Source organism: Lotus japonicus, chromosome 2, assembly GCF_012489685.1.
Source record: "Lotus japonicus ecotype B-129 chromosome 2, LjGifu_v1.2".
NCBI classification, from domain to species: Eukaryota; Viridiplantae; Streptophyta; class Magnoliopsida; order Fabales; family Fabaceae; genus Lotus; species Lotus japonicus.
This window is the reverse complement of record NC_080042.1, coordinates 22,576,404-22,601,323: the sequence shown is the minus strand read 5'-3', so window position 1 is coordinate 22,601,323 and position 24,920 is coordinate 22,576,404. Positions and strand designations below refer to the sequence as shown.

At 39.0% G+C, this 24,920-nt stretch overlaps 2 protein-coding genes and 1 long non-coding RNA gene across 3 annotated transcripts; 1 reads left to right on the top strand and 2 right to left on the bottom strand.

Annotated features, from left to right (window-relative positions):
* The first annotated feature begins 650 nt into the window (after window positions 1–650).
* LOC130736237 (putative F-box protein At1g67390) lies at window positions 651–2,368 on the top strand. Its single transcript, XM_057588081.1, has 4 exons — window positions 651–928; window positions 1,136–1,628; window positions 1,836–1,976; window positions 2,060–2,368. The coding sequence occupies exons 1-4, from the start codon at window positions 651–653 to the stop codon at window positions 2,366–2,368; spliced, it is 1,221 nt and encodes a 406-aa protein (XP_057444064.1).
* An 18,450-nt stretch (window positions 2,369–20,818) lies between these two features.
* Window positions 20,819–23,048, bottom strand: LOC130737790 (uncharacterized). The gene is made up of 2 exons (XR_009018958.1): window positions 22,711–23,048; window positions 20,819–21,083 (listed from the first exon to the last, which is right to left on the bottom strand). It is a non-coding gene; the product is annotated as an uncharacterized LOC130737790 (long non-coding RNA).
* A 623-nt stretch (window positions 23,049–23,671) lies between these two features.
* On the bottom strand, window positions 23,672–24,325 carry LOC130736236 (uncharacterized). The gene has a single exon (XM_057588080.1). It carries the CDS (start codon window positions 24,323–24,325, stop codon window positions 23,672–23,674), a length of 654 nt encoding a protein of 217 aa, XP_057444063.1.
* Window positions 24,326–24,920: the final 595 nt, after the last annotated feature.

Sequence of the window (24,920 nt, the reverse complement as noted above, 5' to 3'; positions counted from 1 at the left end):
TGAAATTACACATTCATTTGATAACGTGAAATTCACATGTCAACAATAGTAATTTTTTTCTTTACGTATAGCAAAGAATTCAATGTTAATAATATCAGTTTATTTGGGAAAAATATTTAAGAATAAATATATCCATATATTTAAATATGAAATTATACATTCATTTGATAACGTGAAATTCACATGTCAAAATTGGTAATTTTTTTATACAATTATACACAGTAATTAAGTTTCTAATTTTTACGCTAATATACAAATTTGTTTCATAATAAAAAGATTGAAATTTGTTCTTATCTTCAACCAGTTACCAACCTTACAATTTCATTAAATTAAGACAAAATTTTCCATGGAAAACTTGTTTAACTTTTTTCAAAAAATTTGCTCAAATTAATCCTAAACATAATAAATGAAGATATTTTAAAGTTTTATGAGTTCTTCGAAATGAAGATGAAGACAAATGACAAATATGAAAGATGCTTTTCTGCATTATTCCCGGCATGCAAACTTGTGTCTTCATGCGCTTGTTCTATCGTTTCACCGAAGATCAGGATCTCACAAGGAAAAGTAAACCAGGAGAATCCGAAGCAACTCTCGCATTCTTCTCTTACAACCCTTGAACACAAGAGCCGGAACCCAAAAAGAGTAAAAAGATGAAAGATAGGGTATTGAAAGCTGAAGAGAAACAAGATTTTATCAGCAAGCTTCCTGATGAAATCTTGAGCATCATAATTTCTTACCTTCATGTTGATGAAGCTGTTAGATGCAATGTTCTCTCTACGAGATGGGAAGGTATGTGGAAACTAGCTCCACACATGGAATTCGATGCAAAGCACATGATCAAGCCATTATCCCAGCTTCTTCATAAGAGGAAATCTCACAAAGTACCTTGTTTCCATCCTGATCCATCCAAGAACAAACAAGTCTCAAGGTATGGTCTTAAGATACTCCAGCTGATGTCTCATCACTCTGGTGACATATCAAGTTGTCGTTTCGTGCACTTCAGAAAGAGTATTTTGTTTGGGGGAGTGGAGGCTTGGGTTGAGTTTCTGGTTGAAAACAAGGTAGGGTTTACAAATCTGATCCTTTAGTGTGAACCTGATCACTATGGAGAAATTGCTGAAAAATGTTTCTCCAGAGATGAAATTTGTAAGCCTGATTTCTCACCCGGGTTGTTTAGTGGTTTGTGCTCACTTGAATTGGTTAATTACACAATTGATTCTTGGGCTGCATTTGAGGGCTGCATCAACCTCAAGAATCTTAAATTGGAGAGGATTTACTTGAATGATATAAGCCTAAGTGGGATTTTAGAAGCATGTAAAGGCTTGGAGAATTTTAGTTTGGTTGAGTCCACTGGGTTTCAGACACTCATCATTGTGAAATCAAGCCTTAGAGTTTTACAACTCCAAGCTTTATGTTTGGATGAGGTAGAAATTAATTGCCCCAATCTTGAAGTGCTGCAGCTTGATTCTGTAAAATGTCCACTGCAACATTTAATTATTAATGCTCCAAGCCTAAGGACTTTTCATTCTTACTGCTACTCCATTTTTGCAAGACTTCTTCCCATTAATGAAGGTAGATATGTTCTGAAAACCCATGAGATTCTTGCACACTGCAGCAGTTCTCTTTCGGTAAGTTCCCTTCATTATAACTCTCTAATTTCTCCATTTTCATGTCAACATTTGCATATATAAATGTCGATTCAAAGTTGAGGTGTTTTAAAACGTGTGCGATTCTAGCTAGTCTGGATGGAACATGTTTGGGTTTCTAGTAGTAGGATTGATTCATGCTATTAAACTGGTTTTTATACTAATTATCCCTTCTTCCTTGTTCCGTAGGAATCTCCAAATGGTAATTTCCTTCAAAATTTGTCAAACATGTCAATGGATTTGAATTTGAACTGCATAAGTGAAGTCATGGATCTATCTTTGGTCTTGAGATTTTGTACCAATTTACAAACACTGGAAGTTGCTCTGCCGGTATGTTATGTAATGTTTGATTGAAAATTTTATCTCAATGTTTCATTGTAAATGAATCTGTAACACAAAGTTCTACTTTACAGACTTTGACTCATAAAAACTCTGACCATGGTAGCTCTGATGATTGTGCAACACCATACCCTATATCGATGCTTTTTGAGTCGTGCCATTGTATTCATAAGATGCTGAAGTCTGTGTACATAAGAAGGTTTAGAGGGAAAGAACATGAAATGGAATTTGTGAAGTATATAATAACAAGAGCAACCATGATGAAAAAGATTACAATAAAATCAAAGAACTCAAAGAGAGAGGCTGAAAGTTTGCTATCACTTCCCAAAGCTTCCCGCAATCTCTGCATCAATTTGAAGATTAATGTCAATCCTATGAAATAGTTTGTTGATGAAGGTCAAAATAGGCCATATATGTAAACAATTGTCAAGTTTATCTGTCTTGTACGTTAATGTCTAAATTGCGAGCACTGTTATGCATGTAAAATATGTTGTCAACTACTTGCAGGATCTTGCTTAGCTTAATGTGTGTAAAATATGTAGTCAACTACTTGAAGGATTATTCTTGCTCAGCTTTTCTTGAAACGTTAATGTATGGCTGAGTTTAATGTATGTTAATTTCACTTCTAGATTTGTGTGATTGATCTATTGAATAGTGTTGTGATTACTGTTTTATCCGACGATATATTTTTTGTTATTTTTATTCACAACTATTTTTATTGTAATAAGGTGTATTACAACTGGTAGATAGTTAGACTCTTTACGCGTTACCCACTTAATGTCATGAGTTGCGCACTGTGAAAATACATTGAAAAATCCAAACCATTTTTTTTATTGTCGTCACACAAATATAATTTGATTGTAGAGTAGTTGCAGTACTCTTATATTTTTTAACATTTAATTTTTATAAATTTCTTCCTAATAGGCTGGTCTTCTATATCTAAATATATATAGTAAAACTTACATGAGCAATTTTATTACATACATTTCTAAACAATATATTTTTTTGAGAGCAAAAAGATATGATTAATAATTAAAGACGAGAAAAAGCCCTCTCGACAATGGGCGATACAAAGAGAACAAGAAAAGAAACAGAAAACAACAACGGAAACTCAAATAGGAAACAATATTATGTAGATAAATGAGAGATTTAATACTAATTTTCAGTCGGATAAGTTTATTGTTTTTCTGGTTGAATTTAATACGGAAAGTCAAATAGGAAAATTAAAAATCAATAATTAGTGAAAATAAAAATTTTATAATTGTGTAGATTTCAAAAAATCTACACACGGAACTATTATGGTATTATTGAAGATTTTAACAAGTATTTAAATGGATAATTTTTATTAAATATTATTAAAATATAAGGCCTGACACTACAAGAAAATAAAAAGACAATTAGATGATTTTTCGTGGTAGGGAAATTAATGGAGGAGTTTAATTTTCCAATACTTATAATATTTATCTTAATTTTCCAATTTTAATACTAATATTCATTAATATTTAGACTTAATTACACTTTTAATTCCTGACCATCACGATTATGCGATTTCTTTTTTAAAAGCGATTAGGAAAATTAGTAGCATATCGATGTCCATTATCATAGCACCACCCTTCGCAACTGCCACCATCGTTGCTGTCATTGCCAATGTCATTGCCGCAACCACCACGCTACAACACTACCATTATCACTACAACCACTACCGTTGCCGCACTACCACAACCGAATTACCTCTTACAATTGCTTCCACTACCACAACCTACCTCCACCATTCTATCACGACCACTACTGCCACAACCACCACCCTCACCACCATCGCCACTGTCGCCATCACTTCCCTTCACCACTGCCATGCCATAGTTTCCACTACAGCCCTTTATATTATATTGTCACTGCCACCACGACAAACAACTCCCTAACTCCCTAACAATCGCATCATGAACAACTATCAGTTGCACATCATTGACACAACATAAACAACAGCGGATACATGAGATCGCAAGATCATATCTGTTGATTGATTCTCCTTCCTTGGTGTTGTCCATGAAACCCGAATATATTCCCCGGAACACACCCAAACAGAATAGGGTACCAGCTCTGATACCAATTGAAATTCTGGTCCACGCTCAGGACAGATGTCAAACACAATGTCGAGGACAACGCGTACAACATATAGCACTGGATAAATCACAACAACAACAACAACATAGTAAACCCAGTAAAATAATAAAGAAGAACACAGAGAATTGGTAACATCACCTACATCTTGAGGGTTTTCACCCAAAGAAAGGAAATCCACTATCTCAAGACTTAGGAACTACAGACACTCATGAACTCCTCAACTAATAGTTCTTTTCCTAATCTACCCAATGCATTTCTACTTAGTATTTCTCCCTACGTATGAGAGCCCCTCTCACTTTCTCTCAATCACTGTCATAGTGATTGGTAAAAACAATAAGCAACACTGGTTTGAAGAGATTACAACTCAACTAAAACAAACCAACTAAACCAGTAACAAATCTAAAGGCAATCCTCCAAAGATTTTATTGCATTAAAAAACAAGCTACCATTAAACAATAGAAACAAATCTTCAATCAGAGAGTTAACTCCAGCCCAAATTAAATGCAATCACGGTACAACTGTTTGAACCGCAAGTTAACACAAAACAAATCTTCACAGAATCCTCAATATCAGGTCTCAATCCATTCACAAAAAGCTTACACATGTAGCGCTCATCCACATGGTTGTTGAAGAATTGGAAGTGTTTTGCCAGAGACTCCTGTTTAGAAGCATAGTCAGGTATAGACATGCTCCCCTGACGGAGTGTCAGAAACTGTGCCTCCCGCTCTTCCCGAGCACTAGTTGGAAAATACTTTTCCATAAATGCAGTTCGAAAGGAGTTCCAATTAATCTCCTCATTATTAGCTTCCATAATTCCTCTGGTTCCTCTCCACCAGTACTCAGCATCACCAAGCAGCAGACATGTGGCCATGCCTACCTTGGCACCTTCAGCAGTCTGCAGCACACCGAAAATCTTTTCAATCTCTTGGATCCAAAGATCCACTTTATCAGGATCAGTTCCACCAGTGAACTTAGGAGGATCTTGTCTCCTAAATTCATTCAGGCCCTTGTTCTGGTCCAGAGTTACTTCTCTCTGACGCTGGTGTTGATCACGTGCTTCCTCAGCAGCACGCCTCATAGCATTGTCATTAGCCTGTGTAGTCACAGCTTGGGCCATAGTGGCCATCATCTCAACTAGTTGGTTAGAGTTCACCATGTTCTGTTAAGTCAAACAAACAGTTAGTACTCATCATAAGATAGCATCTAGCATAACTATACAATATGATTAAGTAGAAACTTCAACCAATTCAAAGCGAAAAATCGCTCGGCAGACAATCAATTTTCACTCTTTGCAGAGTCACACAACCTAGCACAGAAGACCTATTCCCCAAAGACTCCCGAAAGACTCGACAAGCTCTGATACCACAATGTAACACCCCGATTTTGGTGGCGTCACTTTAGTAACCAAAAAGAAAATAAAGCGGAAAAACGTGAATATTTTTTTTTCCATTGTTTAAATAAAAAGACTTGTCGAAATAAAGACTCCACATCGAAAGATTTACATAACTAATGTACAAATATATTTACAGTCCCCGCTGTAAGTAGCAAGCCACGTCACGAGTAACCTCTAGTGACGGAAAAGTAACAGAATGTAACAGAGAGTAGTGCCCGTGGGCAAATATGTACAAACCAAAGTAAAGGACAAGTATTCGAAATACAGTCCTCCAAACGAAAGTAGGTCAGCCCAAAACGGCCTAAACAAGACCACCTTGTCCGACCAACTCTCTGTTATTCCCATCAAGAGAACCACACAATAAGCTAAAGGTCGGGGACCTACCCTGCCCCAAAATGAGAACATGACGACCAGAGCTGTAACTACGAAACCCCATATACTACACCCCTAACATCGACCCTCATCCAATCCAGCATGAAGTCCGGGTCCATGTCGAAGGCTCAGTAGTAGTCATTTCGCACCGGGTCCTCCTTGAACGACGAACCATCACGAATCAGTTGTTGGACGTCTGGCAGCAGGCCGGCCGCCCAAAGACAAACATACACACAAAGCCACAGCGAGAGGGTCAACTCACCAAATATAATAGATAATACAAGCAACATGTTAAGAATAAGGGGTATATATATGTTGTATATATACATATAAGTTATGTATTGCCTACGCTAAGGTATATACATAGCATGTTTATCAACATCAAATCACAAATAACAATTAGATCTTCAACACATCAACAAATAAAGTTAGATGCATGGCGTGCCAATGCAATGTCATGCTCAAAAGATGATCCGGATAAAATGTCACCATCTCGATGGATGGGACAAGCCAAGCATCTCACTCCGCTTAAACATCTCGTTTTTATGAAGCATCTCGCTCCTGTGAAGCAGCACGCTCATGTGAAGCATCTCGCTTCAATGAAGCATCTCGCTCCGATGAAGTCCGTTCTGAGATCGTCCTTTAGATAGCAGCACACTTTCCAAGAAATGTATGCATGAATGCAATATGGTTAGCCAAACAACGAAACGTCCTCACCAAGGTACGCGTGTCTAGCTAGAGCACATTGTCTCTACAATACCCTAAGGTAAACAAGGAAGTGCTAGTCGCACTTGGTAACTTTTCTAGTCACTTTGGCTCACCGTCTCGATGGCCAACCAAACTGATCAACGAGCAAAAGAATGCATCTCGCACTCAGTGACCTTTCAAGTTACCCTGGCTCACCATCTCGATGGCCAAACAACTGCTCAACGATCAAGGAGAATGCTGCTCGCACTCAGTGACATTTCAATTTACTCAGGCTCATCAGCTCGATGGCCGAAAGGCTGCTCAATGAGCAAAGATGGTGCACTCGCACTTGGGGACTTTCCAATCATCCCTGGCTCATCCTTTGGATGGATAGATAAACCGCTAAAGGAGCAAAAGGTGCTATCGCACTCAAGGTTTTCCTCACACTTAGATTGTCGACACTTCCCATTTTTCAAACCATTTTCAGATCCTAAGTCTTTTCCAAGAGGTTATCATCATTATTTAAAAGTGTTCTATCTTTGATTAGTGTATTATGAATTTCATTTACAAATCAAGTTCTGGATTCGTTTGTTTCAAAACTCTATAAGTCGAAAGATCCCAATAAACCCAAATAATTCCCGAGAAGGTCTCGATCCTAAAATGGCAATGGCTTAGACCTCAGGTTAGAGCCTGCCTAACATTTCCCAAACCTCGTCATTAGCAATGCATAACATCACATTTTCCCACACTCCGAAATCATATAATCATGTACTATCTCAAGTCAGTACAATTCAATAGAGCATATGCAAGACATCGTAAACTCAACAGAAAAAATGACATATAGCTCAGTTCAATATTCAAACATAACAACAGTCAAATCATAAACACATATATCAACACATCCTATGATTAACCATATAGCACATAGCATGTGAATCAATCAACAACAATCAAAACGATAAGTAAATCCCAATCGACAATGTCAGCCGAAGCCTCAGAAAACGGAGACACACGTCTCAATTAGTTCACTCGGCCGAAGCCTCCAGAAAACATTTCCCAGTCAATCAACAATTAAGTGCATAAACAATAAATTAAGTCGAATTGATTGACGCCTAAAACATTAGCTAGCGAGGTAAGTTTCCCTAACCTCTAGTTCCTCCAGAATCACGGTGTAAATCAAGCTCACAAGCTTGCTCAGTCAAGCCCAAGGTTTCCACAAACGAACCTTAGAGCAAACAAAGCAAAAATCAATCAAAATAAGTCGGTACAATCGAAACAATACTAACTAACGTTAGACAAAGCTCAAGAAGCTTCAGAGTACAACATTTAGGCACGAATGTAAGGCTTTCCCCGAACGGATGAGTTTTGACTCGATTCAAGTTTTGTACAAAAACACTTTATTCGCTAAAACGTGCATAACTCAAGCTACCGAACTCGGAATGACACGAAACCGACGCCAAAATTTCGACAATTGAACTCAGGTCATACAGACCCAAAAATTATTTTTGGACACGGTACCATACCAAATAAGTTTCAGCCACTATCAAAATAGGGTTTCCCGAACTTTTTCTTCGATCGAATTCAATTCCTAGGTATTCTTAGGCGATATCTAGGCCAGGGAAACTCTCAGAAAAAATTTAGAATTCGAAATGCGACTAGGGGTATTTTGGTCAAGATTTTTAGCTCGGAAACTCAAAGTCTAAATTTCGAAAAACAAATTTGATGGGGTTGTCCCTTACGACGTTTATGACAACTAATATTACTGGCACTAAGCTTAGTCGAGAGTTTTTAATCCAAAGAACGAAGCTTTGGTTAGAAAATGGGTATTTTCACAGAATTGAAGCTCTGCAACGATTCGGCGAGATTCGGCGAATAACAACTGGATAATCGTGCTCTTGGGTTAGTAGAGAATAGGTTTTGACAGAGAAATCAAGTTATTTGGACAGTTTTATAAAAAGATCAAAACTTTGAGCACAGAAAGACATAGAGAAAAGCGACAGAATTTACGATCAGAGGTAAGGAATAGCATCAGTCCCTCGAGGTCTACGCGTAGCAACGAACAGAACAACGATTAGGCAAGAATCGGCAAAAAGCTCCTTCTCCCTCCTTCCTCTTGAGCTCGCAGGTTTGGCAATGGGAATGGTGAGAAAAATTTATTTTTCTTGCTATTTATAGAAGATGGAAAACGCGGGAAAATGAAAATTTCGCGATTTCAATTTTTCCTGTGCGTTCCTCTATGAATTATAAGATAGAATCTGGCGACAGAATTCCAGAACTCGAAACAGGTCTCTTGGAATTTAAACAAACGATTCACTAACGGTGTAAAACGATTTAACCCGAAAAGTTACTTTTTGCAGTTGGTGTCAGATGAGAAAACTTCATTCTGAAGAAAGATTTCATCGAAAGAAATGGGTGTACGCTAGTGGAATCTTCGTTTGAAGCTCCGAATAGAGAAAGTCTTCATCAACAGTTTACTTTAAGGTTCTTGATGACCCGGATTTAGTAGTGATTTTAGTGTCATTTCTTTGCTAGTTTTGAGTCTTTTCGTGTGTCTCATGTAGTGTTTCATGCATTCTCATGCACTTTTACTTTTATTTGTGCATTTGCATTAGTTTAGTAATTTCATAGATTTTAGGGACTTTTATTGCATTTTCGGAAAGATTGGGAGTCTTAGGTAATTTCCACTTGTCTTGGAGCCTTTGTGCTAATAACCCTTTGAGTTTCTTGATATTTTTCCTTGAGCTTTGATGAGAATAAGCAGGTGAAAAACTGAAGAAAAGGGAAGGTCAAGAGGCGTGGAGTCATGAAGAAGGCATTAAAGTGGAGTTAAAATGAAGTTGAAGGGGTTTTTTGGGTGAGCACGGGCGCTCAAGCGCCCCTGTCTGGCGCCTGAGCGCCAGCTAAACAGTAGGTGTTTTATGCCAGCATCTGATGCTGGCGCTTGAGCGCCCGTTGGCAGTAAACTCACCCCTTTTGCCTATAAATAGGTTTTTAGTGGTTTTCTTTTGTAATCTTTGATACCCATTCCATTTTTACATAAGTTTAGAAGGAGAGGAAAATCTAGGAGAGTGAGAGAAGGCTTCCAAGCTTGTAATTCAGGTTCTTAGCCAAGCATGGCTCTTACCATGCTTGGCTAATCTCTCTTCTTATGCCTTGGTTTTCATGTAAGACTTTTCATATTTGAGTTATAATCTTAAGTTCTTTCCCACATGATCTTCTTCTTTCCTTGAATCCCATTCTCTGAATTTCAATCTAAGCTTGTATGCATGCTTGCTTTATGCTTGTCTATAATCAGAATGGAAGTTTGCTATAGATTAGGGAACCGATTTGGGATTACCCCTTCAATCTTGGCTACTAGGAATAGAGGAAGGGTTGGGGTTTGTTGGCCTGAAATTGCATGATATAAAACCTCATATAAATGACTATATACACAATGAATTGGGCTTAGCTTTTAGTATGGGAGAATTGCTTATGTGAGGAATCAATAAGTGAGTAATTAGGCTATAGCATCAAGGAGAGATCCATGAGAACATGTGCTTAGGATGATGTGCTTAAATTGACTAGTTGAGCAAGAACCCAAAGCATGTTCTTTTCTGAGTTTTTGTTTATTTTATCTTTGCTACTTCGACATATCTTTGATTCAATAAAACAAACCTTCATACTCAAGACTTGAACTGAATTTTGTCAATCACAATCCCTGTGGTTCGATAATTAAAACCGGGTGGATTCGTACACTTGCGGATTTACCAACAAGTTTTTGGCGCCGTTGCCGGGGATTGTTTGTGATTTTTGGTTTGAGTTACGAGTTTGAAGTATAGTCTACCTAAGACTATACTTAGGGCTGAATGGGAGACAACCCATGTTTTTTTTTTTTTTCTGTTTAACGTTTTGTTTCTTCTGTTTTTTTTTTCAGGAAATAAAAAGGATACAATGGCGCTCGAGCGGTGGCAATTAGCTCTTGAGCAAATTGTTTGCCAGCATCTGAAAGGCCAGAGGAGAACACTTTGAGGCACTCAATCACTAGAAGGGAGGTTCTTTTCTTACTCTGAGTTTAGTCCATGCATTTTTGCATATTTTTCTTTTATAGATTTTGTTTATCTTTTTTATCATGCATTGTTATATAGAGTCTTTTATACCTTGGTCTTTATACCCTTTACTCAATTGACATGTTCCCAAGTCTTGCTCACTCACATGATGCTGGTTTTGAAAATGTTTTTAAGTGGATACTTTGTGCTTTCTTTTGGGGAGTGATTGTATGTTCGGGAAAGAGAGGGAGAGACTTCGGTCTTCTATGTGTTGTCTTGATGATAGAGTTGAAGTGAGTCCACAAGGGTCCATCTTTGACCCTTCACTATATAAGTTCCCTGGAGGATCCTGACTCACTTGCACTTCTTGGTTCTGTGTTTCATTTCTCTCACCCTTGAGAGTAGCTCTATGAGACTTGCATTTTTGAGACTAGTAGGTTTTCTTGGAGTTCAGAATTTGTTTATAACATATTTGTCCCTAGTTGACCCTTTTGAGCCTTATGGAGAATTCTTTGTTACCTTTGTTATTTGGGCTGGTTGTTTGGTTGGATTAAATGGGGAGTTGTGGTCCTTAAATCTTAATGGAGCTAGTTTATGAAAAGTGCAATTGTCTCTTGCCCCAAAGAAAAAAAATTGAAAGAAAAAATTCAAAAGAGAAAATGAACTCCATGGCCTGGATGGAGTTCCAAAAAAAAAAAAAAAGGAGAAAATGAACTCCATGGTACAGATGGAGTTCCAAAAAAAAAGAAAAAAAGTTCTAAAATAACAAGGGGTTGAGAGACTTGTGTGCTAAGTATCAATTGATTTAAGCTCCGGTTTTCATGAAGGACCACACTCAGATTTTTGTGCAGCCATAGTCTTCCTTAGGGACCACCTACCATGTGCTTTACCTAGCCAACATTACAACCCTTTTCAAGTCTCATTGAATAATGCATTGTCAATTTTAGATGCTCTTAAGTGAATGATTCCCAGAACCTATGAACTTGCTTGTGTGCTCAGTGCACTAAATAATTTTCTCATGCTAGGATGTTAGCTCTAAATGCTTCTCATAGTGGACTCTAATTCTTCTTTTTCTAAGAGTTGCACAAGGTTGATTGTTGAATCTTTCTCTTGGAACTAACTGCATTTACTTGATCCCCCGGTTTTCTGAAAATGTATCCCTCTTTTGGCATATGTGTTGGGAGTAATTCTTTGTGCTTGAGGGCAAGCTAATCTTAGTGACGCTCGAGGGCGAGCTGTCGTTGAGTATAGTGGTGTGATGACCCGGATTTAGTAGTGATTTTAGGGTCATTTCTTTGCTAGTTTTGAGTCTTTTCGTGTGTCTCATGTAGTGTTTCATGCATTCTCATGCATTTTCACTTTTATTTGTGCATTTGCATTAGTTTAGTAATTTCATAGATTTTAGGGACTTTTATTGCATTTTAGGAAAGAATTGGAAGTCTTAGGTAATTTCCACTTGTCTTGGAGCCTTTGTGCTAATAACCCTTTGAGTTTCTTGATATTTTTCCTTGAGCTTTGATGAGAATAAGCAGGTGAAAACTGAAGAAAAGGGAAGGTCAAGAGGCTTGGAGTCAGGAAGAAGGCATTAAAGTGGAGTTAAAATGAAGTTTAAGGGGTTTTTTGGGCGAACACGGGCGCTCAGGCGCCCCTGTCTGGCGCCTGAGCGCCAGCTAAACAGTAGGTGTTTTCTGCCAGCATCTGATGCTGGCGCTGGAGCGCCCTGTTCTAGCGCTTGAGCGCCCTGATGGCAGTAAACTCGCCCCTTTTGCCTATAAATAGGTTTTTAGTGGTTTTCTTTTGTAATCTTTGATACCCATTCCATTTTTACATAAGTTTAGAAGGAGAGGAACATCTAGGAGAGTGAGAGAAGGCTTCCAAGCTTGTAATTCAGGTTCTTAGCCAAGCATGACTCTTGTCATGCTTGGCTAATCTCTCTTCTTATGCTTTGGTTTTCATGTAAGACTTTTCATATTTGAGTTATAATCTTAAGTTCTTTCCCACATGATCTTCTTCTTTCCTTGAATCCCATTCTCTGAATTTCAATCTAAGCTTGTATGCATGCTTGCTTTTTGCTTGTCTATAATCAGAATGGAAGTTTGTTATAGATTTGGGATTACCCCTTCAATCTTGGCTACTAGGAATAGAGGAAGGGTTGGGGTTTGTTGGCCTGAAATTGCATGATATAAAACCTCATATAAATGACTAAGTACACAAGGAATTGGGCTTAGCTTTTAGTATGGCAGAATTGCTTATGTGAGGAATCAATAAGTGAGTAATTAGGCTATAACATCAAGGAGAGATCCATGAGAACATGTGCTTAGAATGATGTGCTTAAATTGACTAGTTGAGCAAGAACCCAAAGCATGTTCTTTTCTGAGTTTTTGTTTATTTTATCTTTGCTACTTCGACATTTCTTTGATTCAATAAAACAAATCTTCATACTCAAGACTTGAACTAAATTTTGTCACTCACAATCCCTGTGGTTCGATAATTAAAAGCGGGTGGATTCGTACACTTGCGGATTTACCAACAGTTCTTGAGCTATCAGGGATTCAGTTTCGGCAAACTTCCGAGAATTGAAATCGATCGTTTGTACATTCCAGAGTTTCGTGTCAAAACACTCGTCGTGGAAAGGAATAAGAGAAATTATTATATTCCTCTGAGTATTTTTGAATTCCGCTTCTACAGTGCTTTAAGAGCAGATTAGCCCTTTACTACCGTTTTCGCCATAAGGCGGAAGTGAATAAGACTCGTGCTACAACTTATAGCGACTTTAATACCATTCTTAGTCTTTTCCTAAACTTTCTCCTTCATAAATTTATTCCATTTGGTAAACACTTGTTCAGGTTTCCTTCACGATACATCGAAACCTAATCGTGAGTATGAATTTAATTAATTTATTCTAAGCTTAATAACTTGGGTCTCATACTTGGACTTCCGACGGTGAACGAATTTCATTAAAGTCCCCCAACGCCATCCAAGGATCACGACAACGAGTTCAAAATTCCCCAAGGTACACCCATTATGCAAGTCTCCTGAAGGGATTCGCAGAGGGCATAAAAGGTTGTACAAACCCATTTCTTTCCTCTGTGTTGAACATCAATAGACATTGTTTGGTCAAACATTTCCACCACTTGAATATTGAAGTCTAGAGTTACCGAGGCCAATAGCCATATACAACCACTATGTCCCACTACCTCCACTTCGCTGATAAATTCGTAGCCAAGCTCATGCCAGAAGACGAATACACCACAAAACCCACAGTGTGTCTCACAAAAAGCAAAAGTAGACGGCTGGAAGGAATGCACAAGGTCCCTCACCCTTCGATTACCTCTAGCTTATGCTCCACCCAGTATATTCCAAGAGATTACTTTGAGAGTTGTATTATCCATAGAATATCGCAAGGTAGCGTCCATTGTGCACGCATCAATTGTGTGCAACCCCCTAACACCACCATCATATCCATGGTCGACATCGGACCTTCCCACCAATAAGTTTAGTCTTTGAGCCCTCCGTCCCTACTCCCTTCTCTGTCGCGGATGTAGGTTGGGTGTCATGAGGGAGCTTATGGAGTGCCTAAATACGCACAGGCTGTGTTGACGCCACAACTTTCCTTTCTTCCTCTCTCCTAGTTCTTTTCTTTGCATTTATTTCCACATTCAAATGTTTCCTGTCATTAACTCCCTTTGCATCCTTGTCTGGTCCGTTTTTCGAATTTCGCTCTCATTCTGGTATAGTAGCTAAAATTTTGCATATGTTTCTCTTACCCCCCCCCTAATGACGCATTTGCTACTCCCTTATGAGGACTATATTTCCTATTTTTCCTCTATACATTAAATCACTTGCCATGATTGGCCAATGGATAGAAAATTGGTTGTTTTGGTGCGTTTTACACTACCTGTCCCTTGGACGTTACTGCAACTAAATCTTGCACTAGATTTTCCATTTGCATTGAGTGCGATGTCTCAACCTTATTAATTCCCTTTAGGGTTTCCTCTTCTGCAATATCGCCTTAGCCGTCATTGGTACCTTCTCCATGGCCACCATCGTCGTTGGCATCACCGCCTTACAATTGCGCGAGATATTGCCATAGTACCCAAATTTCGAACATAATAGATGAAGTCCTTCGTACTCTATGTTATACCACGTTCTTCTAAGCCAAAGAATGCCAACCACCGGTTTGTCCAAGTCGATCTCCATACAGATACGCGCAAAGCATCCTCGACGCATATCAGTTGTACTCATATCCACTTTGATCATAGTTCCTAGTCTAGTAGTTAGGGTAAGGAGAAAGTCTTCATTGTAGAACTGCATGCACAGGCTTAGTATACGTATCCACACCATCATGGTATTAATTTTTTCATTCGCTGCAACGAAATCGTTATGATATTGTTTAACTGATAGATAAAGATTATAAATCAACCACGACACCCCCTTGATTGCTTTCTCCCGATCTGTGTCACACTTGAACTCAACAGTAAAATATCCATGATGGATATCTGCTTCCTCAAATCTTTCACTGGCTTCCAGATCAACCGCAACTTCTCACACAACATCGTGTAGCCAGTGTGCTTCCCCAATAGCTTCACGACTAGGCAACCCGTCCATGGTTGACAGAACTTCTCATTAGCCTCCTCATCTATATCAAAGCTAGGGAGTAAACGTCTCTATCAACCAATTCCTTTGGCATCACACCTTTTTTTCACCGGGCCTTGAAATTCCCTTGGCTGATTATTTTGAGTAGGCTTTTTGCCCATTACAATCTCTTTGAAAGTAAGATTTCGGGTCCCCCCACCCCACCTCTATCATCCGGCGGTGGAGGTGGTGATAGCAGTGGTTCGGCATTGAACATGAATGTATACTCTCCAGAGCTCCCCATATTTATCTTCAACAAATTTGTAATCTTGAAAAAGCATTTGAATGTACCATTTTAAATCGTATTTAATTTTCTTATTTTTTTTTTATAACAGCAACAATGAATCCATGTAAGATTTATCTCTATTAATTGTAACTAATCTATCTTTATTTATTTATTTTTGAACTATGTATTTACTGGAATAAATAGGAAAGAAATGAAATTGAATAGTTGATTTAATTTTGTGATCAGTACCAACCTTTACCCCTCTATTACGTTTGGCTAGTAGTGAATTAAGGGTTAATCATCAAATTTTGTCCCTCTTGTTGTGAGATTGTTTGCGTTTGGTCCATCGCTCGAAAATATTATGAATATTGTCCCCACGATTGCACCATGTTTGCCTTTGGTCCTTGCCGGAGGACGGAGCTCCGGCGAGCATGCTGAGTGTCAGGCCGGAGATGAGGTGACCTTATCCACGTCATTTTAAATTAAATTTTAATTTCCACATATTTAACTACAAAGCTAATTTGACTAAAAAATTAATTTCTAAAATTAAAAACCCAACAAACCCAGATTTAAGAACATTCACCATTCTCTTCATCATCTCTTCACCCTTCTCCATTTCTTTTCCTCTTTCTCTTCTAACGACATTTCCACTCAATTTCTTCCTCTCACCACTATTTCACAGTCCAGCCTAAATTTACGGAAGTCAAAACCTAGAAAAGACATAACAAAAATTAGAATATACACAAATTCTAACAGCTAAGGAAGGCAATAAAGGCACCATCCTCTTCCTCATACTCCCTTACTCTCCCTTTAGACACTCCATAAATTCTAATAGCTAAGAATGATCGAAAAGCTTTTATGGCAAAGGAGAGGAACTTTATGAGTGCAAAATTTGCTCTCTTGAAGGTGGCGGCTCCGGAAGAAATACCCAGACGACATTATATTTGGTTGCTCCTCAGGAATGTGCCAATCGCAGCTTGGAATGAAGATTTCTTTGTAGCTGTGGCGCAAACAATGGGTCAGTATGCGGGGATGGATGAAGCTACCAGGAATAGTGATAGAATGGATGTTGCAAGGGTACTCATTGTGTCGTCTTCTCCCTTGGTGAGCCACAAACTACTAAGGGTGAACATTGATGAAACAATCAAGGAAATTTCGATTGAACCGGAATCAAACATGGATTTCTCAATTCCCCAGAGGATAACGATGGAAGAATCATGGTATACCACTTCGGCTCAGATGGGTGAAGCTGCTACCCTATCGGAGGAATCGGTGGTGGCTGGTACAGCGGAAACGGTGGAATACGTGCCAGTTGATAGGGGACAACACACTATCGCTGACGAGCCCAGTCTGACGTCCCTTACAGTCCCAGAAGTCAATGAGTGTGATTTTTCCTCGTATGGGAATATACCCAAACTAGGGGTGGAATTAGTTTGGGGTGGACATGCCTTGAATAACCTATATTTTGTGGGTGGCCCAAGGGGTAATATTGTTGTGGACGCTTTTGGCCTTAATCTCCATTGGCAAAACCTGGCATGGCAATCCTTTGTGAGAGAGTTGGTAAGGTCTATTATGGCAAATACACATCACCCAAAACCTTTTCAGATTAACAACAGGGAGGCGACAATAATTGATTCAAATCTACCAGGCTTATCATGTGCCTTGCTTACAAGCCCAACCCATCCCGCTCATACCCCTGGCCCAAAGAGGGAGGCCCAAAAAACAAAAACCATCCTTGGCTCTTCCCTCTGGGTCACTGACAAAAAGGGGTAGAGGTAGGCCTAGAAAGATAATTCTAACTAGCAAAGAGCCTGGTGCGAATTCACCGATTTCTGGTAACCTTGAACTTAGCCCTCGAAGTTCCCCGCTTGGTGTAAGACCCAAATTTCAGACTTGGATTTAAATAATTATTTTTAGTTATTTTTCCAACCCACGAGTAGAATCGGTTTAACCGCAAAAGGACCTGGTAAAGGAGAATGCTGTTTTGGATGACTTAATGAAGAAGAACGTTTAGGAAATTGCTTGGGAATAGTACTATAGTCGTTATAGATTACAGCATGAGCCTTATTCACTTCTGCATTAGGACGAAAGCGTTAGTAAAGGGCTAATATGCTCTTAATGCATTGTAGAAACGAAATTCAAAAATCTTCAGAGGAATATAAGAATTTATCTTATCCTTTTCCATGACAAGTGTTCCGACACGAAACCCTGGAATATACGAACGACCGATTCCAATTCTCGAAAGTTTTCCGACACTAAATCTCTGATAGCTCAAGAACCTTAAAATAAATTGTCGATGAAGACTTTTTCTATTCGGAGCCTCAAATGAAGATTTCACACGTGCTAACCGATTTCTTTCGATGTTTCTAATCTTTCTTCAGAAGGAAGTTTTCTCATCCGACATCAATTGCAAAAGGTAGTTATGTGGCATTTGAAAGCAGACTGCGTTCAAGCCATTTTCTCATTTAAAACGAATCCGAAACAAGTATCGGTCTTTTATGGATGGATACTTAGCTTAATTGCATAATATGACAACGTCATATTTGTTCTAATTGTCTAACAAATATTTTTTCGCTTAATTCTTACTCACTTCTTTGTCTATGAATCATTTTAATTTCCTCAAAATGATCTTAATTTATATTTTATCATTTCATTAAGCTCCTCATAATTTTTGATATAATAATATATCATCTTTGTATTTTTCTCTTAACTCTGAGTTAAATTTTTATGTATATAAACTAACCCGTACCGATTTACAAAATATCTTTACAAAATATCTTCCATCCTTATCCACCAATCCCCTTATCCCTCCCTACTCATTCTCGGTCACTCTCCACATCTTCATCTGGTTTCTTTTCTTTGTGCAACAACCAAAAAGACCCATTTCCTCTTCTTCTGTTACATTAGCATCTTCCTCTCCTTTTTCTTTTCTTCTCCCTGCTGTCCAGACCCACAACCATGCTTCTTATTCCCCATTTCTTTTCTTTTTTCTGCAGCTAGGAACACCATCATCACGTTCCTTCTCCTTCCTCTCATCACCGCCGTTTCTCCTCCACCATGGCAGCACCCACACAACGTCCTTCTCTTCCCCTCCACGAGACCAACCACCATCATCACCTCCTTCCTTTCTCATGGCCGAACACATCACCACGTTCCTTCCTTCTTATTTTCTTTTTCTTCTTCCTCTTGCCGCAGCAACCCACAACACGCACACCATGCCTTCTCATGCTTCTCATCACCCAAACATGGCAGCCACACCACCACCGTCCTTGCTCTCCCCATGGCTAAGCACGCAAGCTGCCACCATGAAGCCACCTTGTTTCTCTACTTCGTGAACCACCAACCATCACCACGCAAGCTTCTCCTTCTTCACGTGAGCCGCCACCATGAGACCACCACCTCATCACCATCACGCGAGCCACACCGCTACCTACCTCCTTCCACGCGAGTCACCACCTCCTCTGGTTCAAGGTCGCAAGCAACAGCCACCAACCGAGAGCACCATGGCGAGCTCCATGAACAAGAACAGAGGAAGCAGGACGTGAAAACAGAGCAAAACGACGCGCCGACGTCGTCGACGTCGCAAACTTCGACCTTCGATTTCGGTGCCCTCAGACCTCCGTTCATAGCGAGGTTAGTACCGTTGGGATCCTTGCGACGTCCACAACAAAACCCATATTCCGAATCGCCGTTCCGTCGACCGCCGCCGCTGCCGCCTTCGGGAGCTTTTTCCGGTCAACTCTGCCGATCACTGGAAAAACGGAGTGTAATGCGACGATCCTTGCCGCGAGGAGAGAAATACCCTATTTTCAATTTCATATTTGGGTCATTTTATTCGATGACCCCGACGACCACCGTCGACCTTCGGCTAAACTTTTTGGGCAAATCGTCGACTCTTTGGGGAAACAGACAGCGTCGTTGAGTTCCTGGCCGCAAAAGGATGAAGGAACAACCTTCCTTTGTGTCTCCAGCGACAATTTCTCCGTCAACCCCGTGAGCCGCAGCTTTCTCTGGCGACTCTTCGCCGACAAGTTTCAGAAACTTGATTTTTGTAAGCCTTCAACTCTTGTATATGTTTTAGCCTCGAGTAAGCAAGTTTTAAAGAAAAATAAACATTTTCTTTGTTATTGTGAAAATCGAAGTTCAACAGTTGATTAGTGAAGAGTTGCGATTTATTTTACAAAATGGTTTTCATTTCAAAAAGAGATAAGTACTCTACTAATTACTGTAGTTGTTGACTAAAAAAGAGTCGTTTAACATGTGTTCGCTTCGAGTCAATTGTCTGAAGTCATAGCTCTAGACTTGAGTAGTAAGTAGCTCGATTAGTGATTTCGTTAAGTATGCTTGTGAAAGGTACGATAAACGGAAGCACCTTGCATCGAAGCTACACAAAGGAAGGAATCGAGCCGACGCAGGAAACAAAGATGTAATCGGATCGGAGTTGCACCTTAGTATGGAAATTGGCTAAGGTGAGAGCAACTTACCTTGCTAGCTAATGTTTTAGGTGTCGATCAATTCGACTTAATTTATTGTTTATGCACTTGATTGTTGATTGACTGAGAAATTTTTTCTAGAGGCTTCGGCCGAGTGAACTAATTGAGACGTGTGTCTCCGTTTTCTGAGGCTTCGGCTGACATTGTCGATTGGGATTTACTTATCATTTTGATTGTTGTTGATTGATTCACATGCTATGTGCTATATGGTTAATCATAGGATGTGTTGATATATGTGTTTATGATTTGACTGTTGTTATGTTTGAATACTGAACTGAGCTATTTGCCATTATTGCTGTTGAGTTTACGATGTCTTGCATATGCTCTATTGAATTGTACTGACTTGAGATAGTACATGATTATATAATTTCGGAGTGTGGGAAAACGTGATGTTATGCATTGCTAATGACGAGGTTTGGGAAATGTTAGGCAAGCTCTAACCTGAGGTCTATGCCATTGCCATTTTAGGATCGAGACCTTCTCAGTAATTATTTGGGTTTATTAGGTTCTTTCGACTTATAGAGTTTTGAAACAAACGAAACCAGAACTTGATTTGTAAATGAAATTCATAATACACTAATCAAAGATAGAACACTTTTAAATAATGATGATAACCTCTTGGAAAAGACTTAGGATGTGAAAATGGTTTGGAAAACGGGAAGGGTCGATAATCTAAGTGTGAGGAAATCCTTGAGTGCGATAGCACCTTTTGCTCCTTTAGCGGTTTATGTAACACCCCAATTCTAAACGGCATATGTATTGCAAATATCAGAGTGATAAAAATTTTAACACTCATGAGGCATTACATAATCACTTAAAACATTAACATAATGCTCTTGTAACAGATACATAGCACATAAACTTTGAGATGAACTCATAAATAAACTTAAATGCTCTTGTGACAGTTAATTAGTCTTTGAACTAGTTCACTTTGACAAATAGTTATGCAGCGAATCCAATGTCTTTAAAACTTAAAGAAAACATAGTATCTTGCCCACAACTTAAAACAGAAACAACTTCTCAAATAACAACTTAATTCAAATTATAACAGAAGGAAAACAAGCGTCCATTTCCCCCCCGAGTGCTACGTATCAGAGCAAGGACTCCAACTCGAAATAAAGGCTATAGACTACTCCTCCTGATTACCTGCACGTTACCAACAAGGGTAACATTCAAACAGAAGGGGTGAGATATCGAGTATCATAAATATAAGAATGGCAATAAATATGCTAGATTAATGCCACACCACTTCTTTTTATATTCATATAGCTCAGTTACTAAAACAGTCACAAATAACGTCATCGACTCGGATACAATTCGAACACAACAATGACTATGCATATGTATGTGGTACCAACAGGGCTTCAGCCCTCATCACTAATTGCCAATTATTGGAGGCACAAGGCATAAGCCTTCATCACAAATCGCCAATACAGGCCATCACAGAGTATGCAGATGCTATGCGACTCAAAAGGACGTATACATCTCATAATCATCACTTCAACATGAGGCATTGCGCCTATATCACTACATCACTAACATCGCTTAAAACAACACAATTCAGCACACATGCATTTTTATCAACTATACAATTACCCTGACATCTTAGGCAATTTTGGCACCAAATCAATGAAACAACTCACTTAAGCATGCAATCATGGAAGAAGCTATCACATATGGTAAATAAATTATGGATTTCATGCTAAAGGTGTTCAGCCACATGCATCATCCTCATAGCTAATACATGGCACATAAAGACATTAACTTTCATACAACATGTAAGCTAAATCTAATTATATTTCCAAAACAATCAGAATTTCCGTAATCTGGAAAAACAGCAGGAACACCAGCCACTAAAAGCGGTCTCCTGAATTCGTTACTGAACCAAAAATCATGTATTTTATATGCCTAGAAAGCTAACTTAAAGTCCTACAATTTCTTAGTTGATCACATCTTCATTTGAGCACTCTAACTGGGCGAAAACAGGTCTCGAAGTGTACTGTCCAGCCCAGGAAATTTTGGACAGCAGCACAGCATCATTAAATCCGTGCATAAATCATATAGCAGTTCAGGAATTACGCTCACAGCAGAAACATATTTCAGTAGAGATAACCTACAGGATTCTTTACTTGTTCAAAAATTACAAATGACCTCAATTTGAAAAGCTAACAGAAAACTCTACCACTTTCTAGTTCATCAAAGAATTTTATGGGCACATTAACAAGGTGAAAAATCACATTGAAGTTCACTGACAGAGATAGCAGATACAGAGCGCAGAAAAACATGGTTTACTAAACTGAACTTACAGACCTCGTCTCTCAAACAAAAATTATGTACCATATCATTCCAGAAAGCTCTTTAAAAGGCCTACACTTTCTCAGTTCAACGCAACATTATTCGAGCACTCTAAACAGGCTCTAAAAGGCTTCGAAAGTCACGGTTCATACCAGGAAAATGACCAGTCCGTTTTATGTTCCAAAATAAGTGATTAAAGTTGTTTCTCATCAAACAAGACACAAAACCTAACAAGCATGCTACCTAACAGTCCTTATGTGCGTGATCATAAAGAAAATCAAAAGGGAACCTCAACCCAAAACTCCTAGCATACTATGGTTCTGCCCTCACCCCGTTCAATCACACAAAAGAAAATCCCAAAATCAATGGATTTCAAATCAGATTTCCAGAACATCATTAACAGAAACAATTCTACATCTCCCAAATCCCTAATATCATTCACCATAATTCCATTAGAAACTCAAAATCCCACCCTTACCTTTGGATTGAGTGCAGCTCCCCGTTCCCGATCGAATTCTCCGAAGCCGATCGCCTCTCCCTCTCTTCCTGCTATTTCACGCACAACCTTCTTCTTCTTTTTTTCTCCTTCTTTCACGCGTCCTCTTCTTTCTTATTTTTTTTTCTTTAGCTGCTTCCCCATCCTTATTAAACCATCTAAACCTAATTCCTCAAGGGCTAAACTAAAAATCCTAAAATCTCTCCTAGTCCTTGTCTCTATTTTTAATCCTAACTTTCACCCCCTAGCTCTCTTCCATTTCATAAAACACACCCAGCATCACAAAAAAAATATTTTATTTCATTAAAGTATTATTATATCACCTATTAAACCACCATACAATAGAATCTTAATTAAATTAAAATACCACCATTATTTTAATTAAAAACGGGGTGTTACAACTCTCCCCCACTTAAGAATTTTCGCCCTCGAAAATTTCCTTAAACGAACAATTCGGGGTAGGACTCCCTCATCTCACTCTCAAGCTCCAATGAAATAAAGAATGCATCACACCCATAATAATAATGGCAATCAAAGATGTACCATTAATAAAGCACATACTTCGAATTAGTTTATCCTCAGCAGTAGTCTCAGCACCAGATAAAGCAAACACCTTCCCCCTTGCAGGATCCTTCTTGGGTTTGTCACAATTAGTACTGATGTGACCTTGCTCTCCACATCTGTAGCATGCCACAGTTTTACCTTCTAGGCACTCAAAGGATTTGTGGCCCAGCTTGCCACACTTAAATCATGTTGCTTCTGAATTGGGACATTCAGGAGAACGATGTCCTTCAACACCACACTTGTAGCACCTAACCGGATTAGGAGCTCCTCCCCCACTCGGCTTCTTGTCATGACCAGCTTCTTGTTTACCCTTATCAGCAGGATTCCCATACGGTTTCCCTCTGAATTGCCCCTTTTCTTTCTTCTCTTTCAAAGACTTCTAGTGAGCAGCACTTTCCCTGCTATCCTCATCATATATCCTACTCCTGTTAACCAGGTCAGAAAATCGGATAATCTGTTGATATCCCACAACCTTCTTGATCTCAGGTCTCAAACCATTCACAAACTTGTTACACTTAGATCTCTCAGCTTCGGAAGTATTGTAGTGGGGACAAAACTTAATCAATTCCTCAAACTTTGTAGCATACTCCGCCACGGTTCCATTACCCTGCTTCAGTTCAAGAAACTCAATTTCCTTCTTTCCACACACATCTTCTGGATAGTACTTCTCCAGAAATGCACCCTTGAAAAGATCCCAAGTAATCTCCATCCCATCACCTTCAAACCTCTGAACAGTGTTGTCCCACCAATCTTCAGCTTCTTTCTCAAGCATATGGGTGCCAAACTGCACCTTCTGCGCGTCAGTACAATTCATGACTCGAAAGATCTTCTCAATTGCTTTCAGCCATGCCTGTGCTTTGTCAGGGTCGTATGCTCCTTCAAAGGTTGGCGGATTGTTCCTCTGAAACTTTCCCAAAGCACAAAATTCATCCTGATTATGGTTCCCAAGGTTCGCTTGCTGACCTTGCCCAATGGCGCTAGCCATCATTGCCAATGCCTCAGCGATAGCTTCATCATTCCTTCCGGCAACCATTTTCCTGAATCTCCAAACAACCAACAACTCTTATCAAACAACAGCTCGATAATGCTACTTACACATATCGAGTATCAGTAAGTATTAGAATATATATTATACTAAAAACTTGGTCACTGACCAACCATTGCTCTGATACCACTAATGTAACACCCTGATTCTAAACGGCATATGTATTGCAAATATCAGAGTGATAAAAATTTTAACACTCATGAGGCATTACATAATCACTTAAAACATTAACATAATGCTCTTGTAACAGATACATAGCACATAAACCTTGAGATGAACTCATAAATAAACTTAAATGCTCTTGTGACAGTTAATTAGTCTTTGAACTAGTTCACTTTGACAAATAGTTATGCAGCGAATCCAATGTCTTTAAAACTTAAAGAAAACATAGTATCTTGCCCACAACTTAAAACATAAACAACTTCTCAAATAACAACTTAATTCAAATTATAACAGAAGGAAAACAAGCGTCCATTTCCCCCCCGAGTGCTACGTATCAGAGCAAGGACTCCAACTCGAAATAAAGGCTATAGACTACTCCTCCTGATTACCTGCACGTTACCAACAAGGGTAACATTCAAAC

Excerpts from the sequence above, each read along its gene's own strand:
- LOC130736236 (XM_057588080.1), bottom strand. The coding sequence starts at position 24,325 with ATGGTTGCCGGAAGGAATGATGAAGCTATCGCTGAGGCATTGGCAATG.
- LOC130736237 (XM_057588081.1), top strand. The coding sequence starts at position 651 with ATGAAAGATAGGGTATTGAAAGCTGAAGAGAAACAAGATTTTATCAGC. Across the intron at positions 1,629-1,835 it reads ACTGCAGCAGTTCTCTTTCG|GAATCTCCAAATGGTAATTT; the intron begins GTAAGTTCCCTT and ends CTTGTTCCGTAG. Across the intron at positions 1,977-2,059 it reads CACTGGAAGTTGCTCTGCCG|ACTTTGACTCATAAAAACTC; the intron begins GTATGTTATGTA and ends TCTACTTTACAG.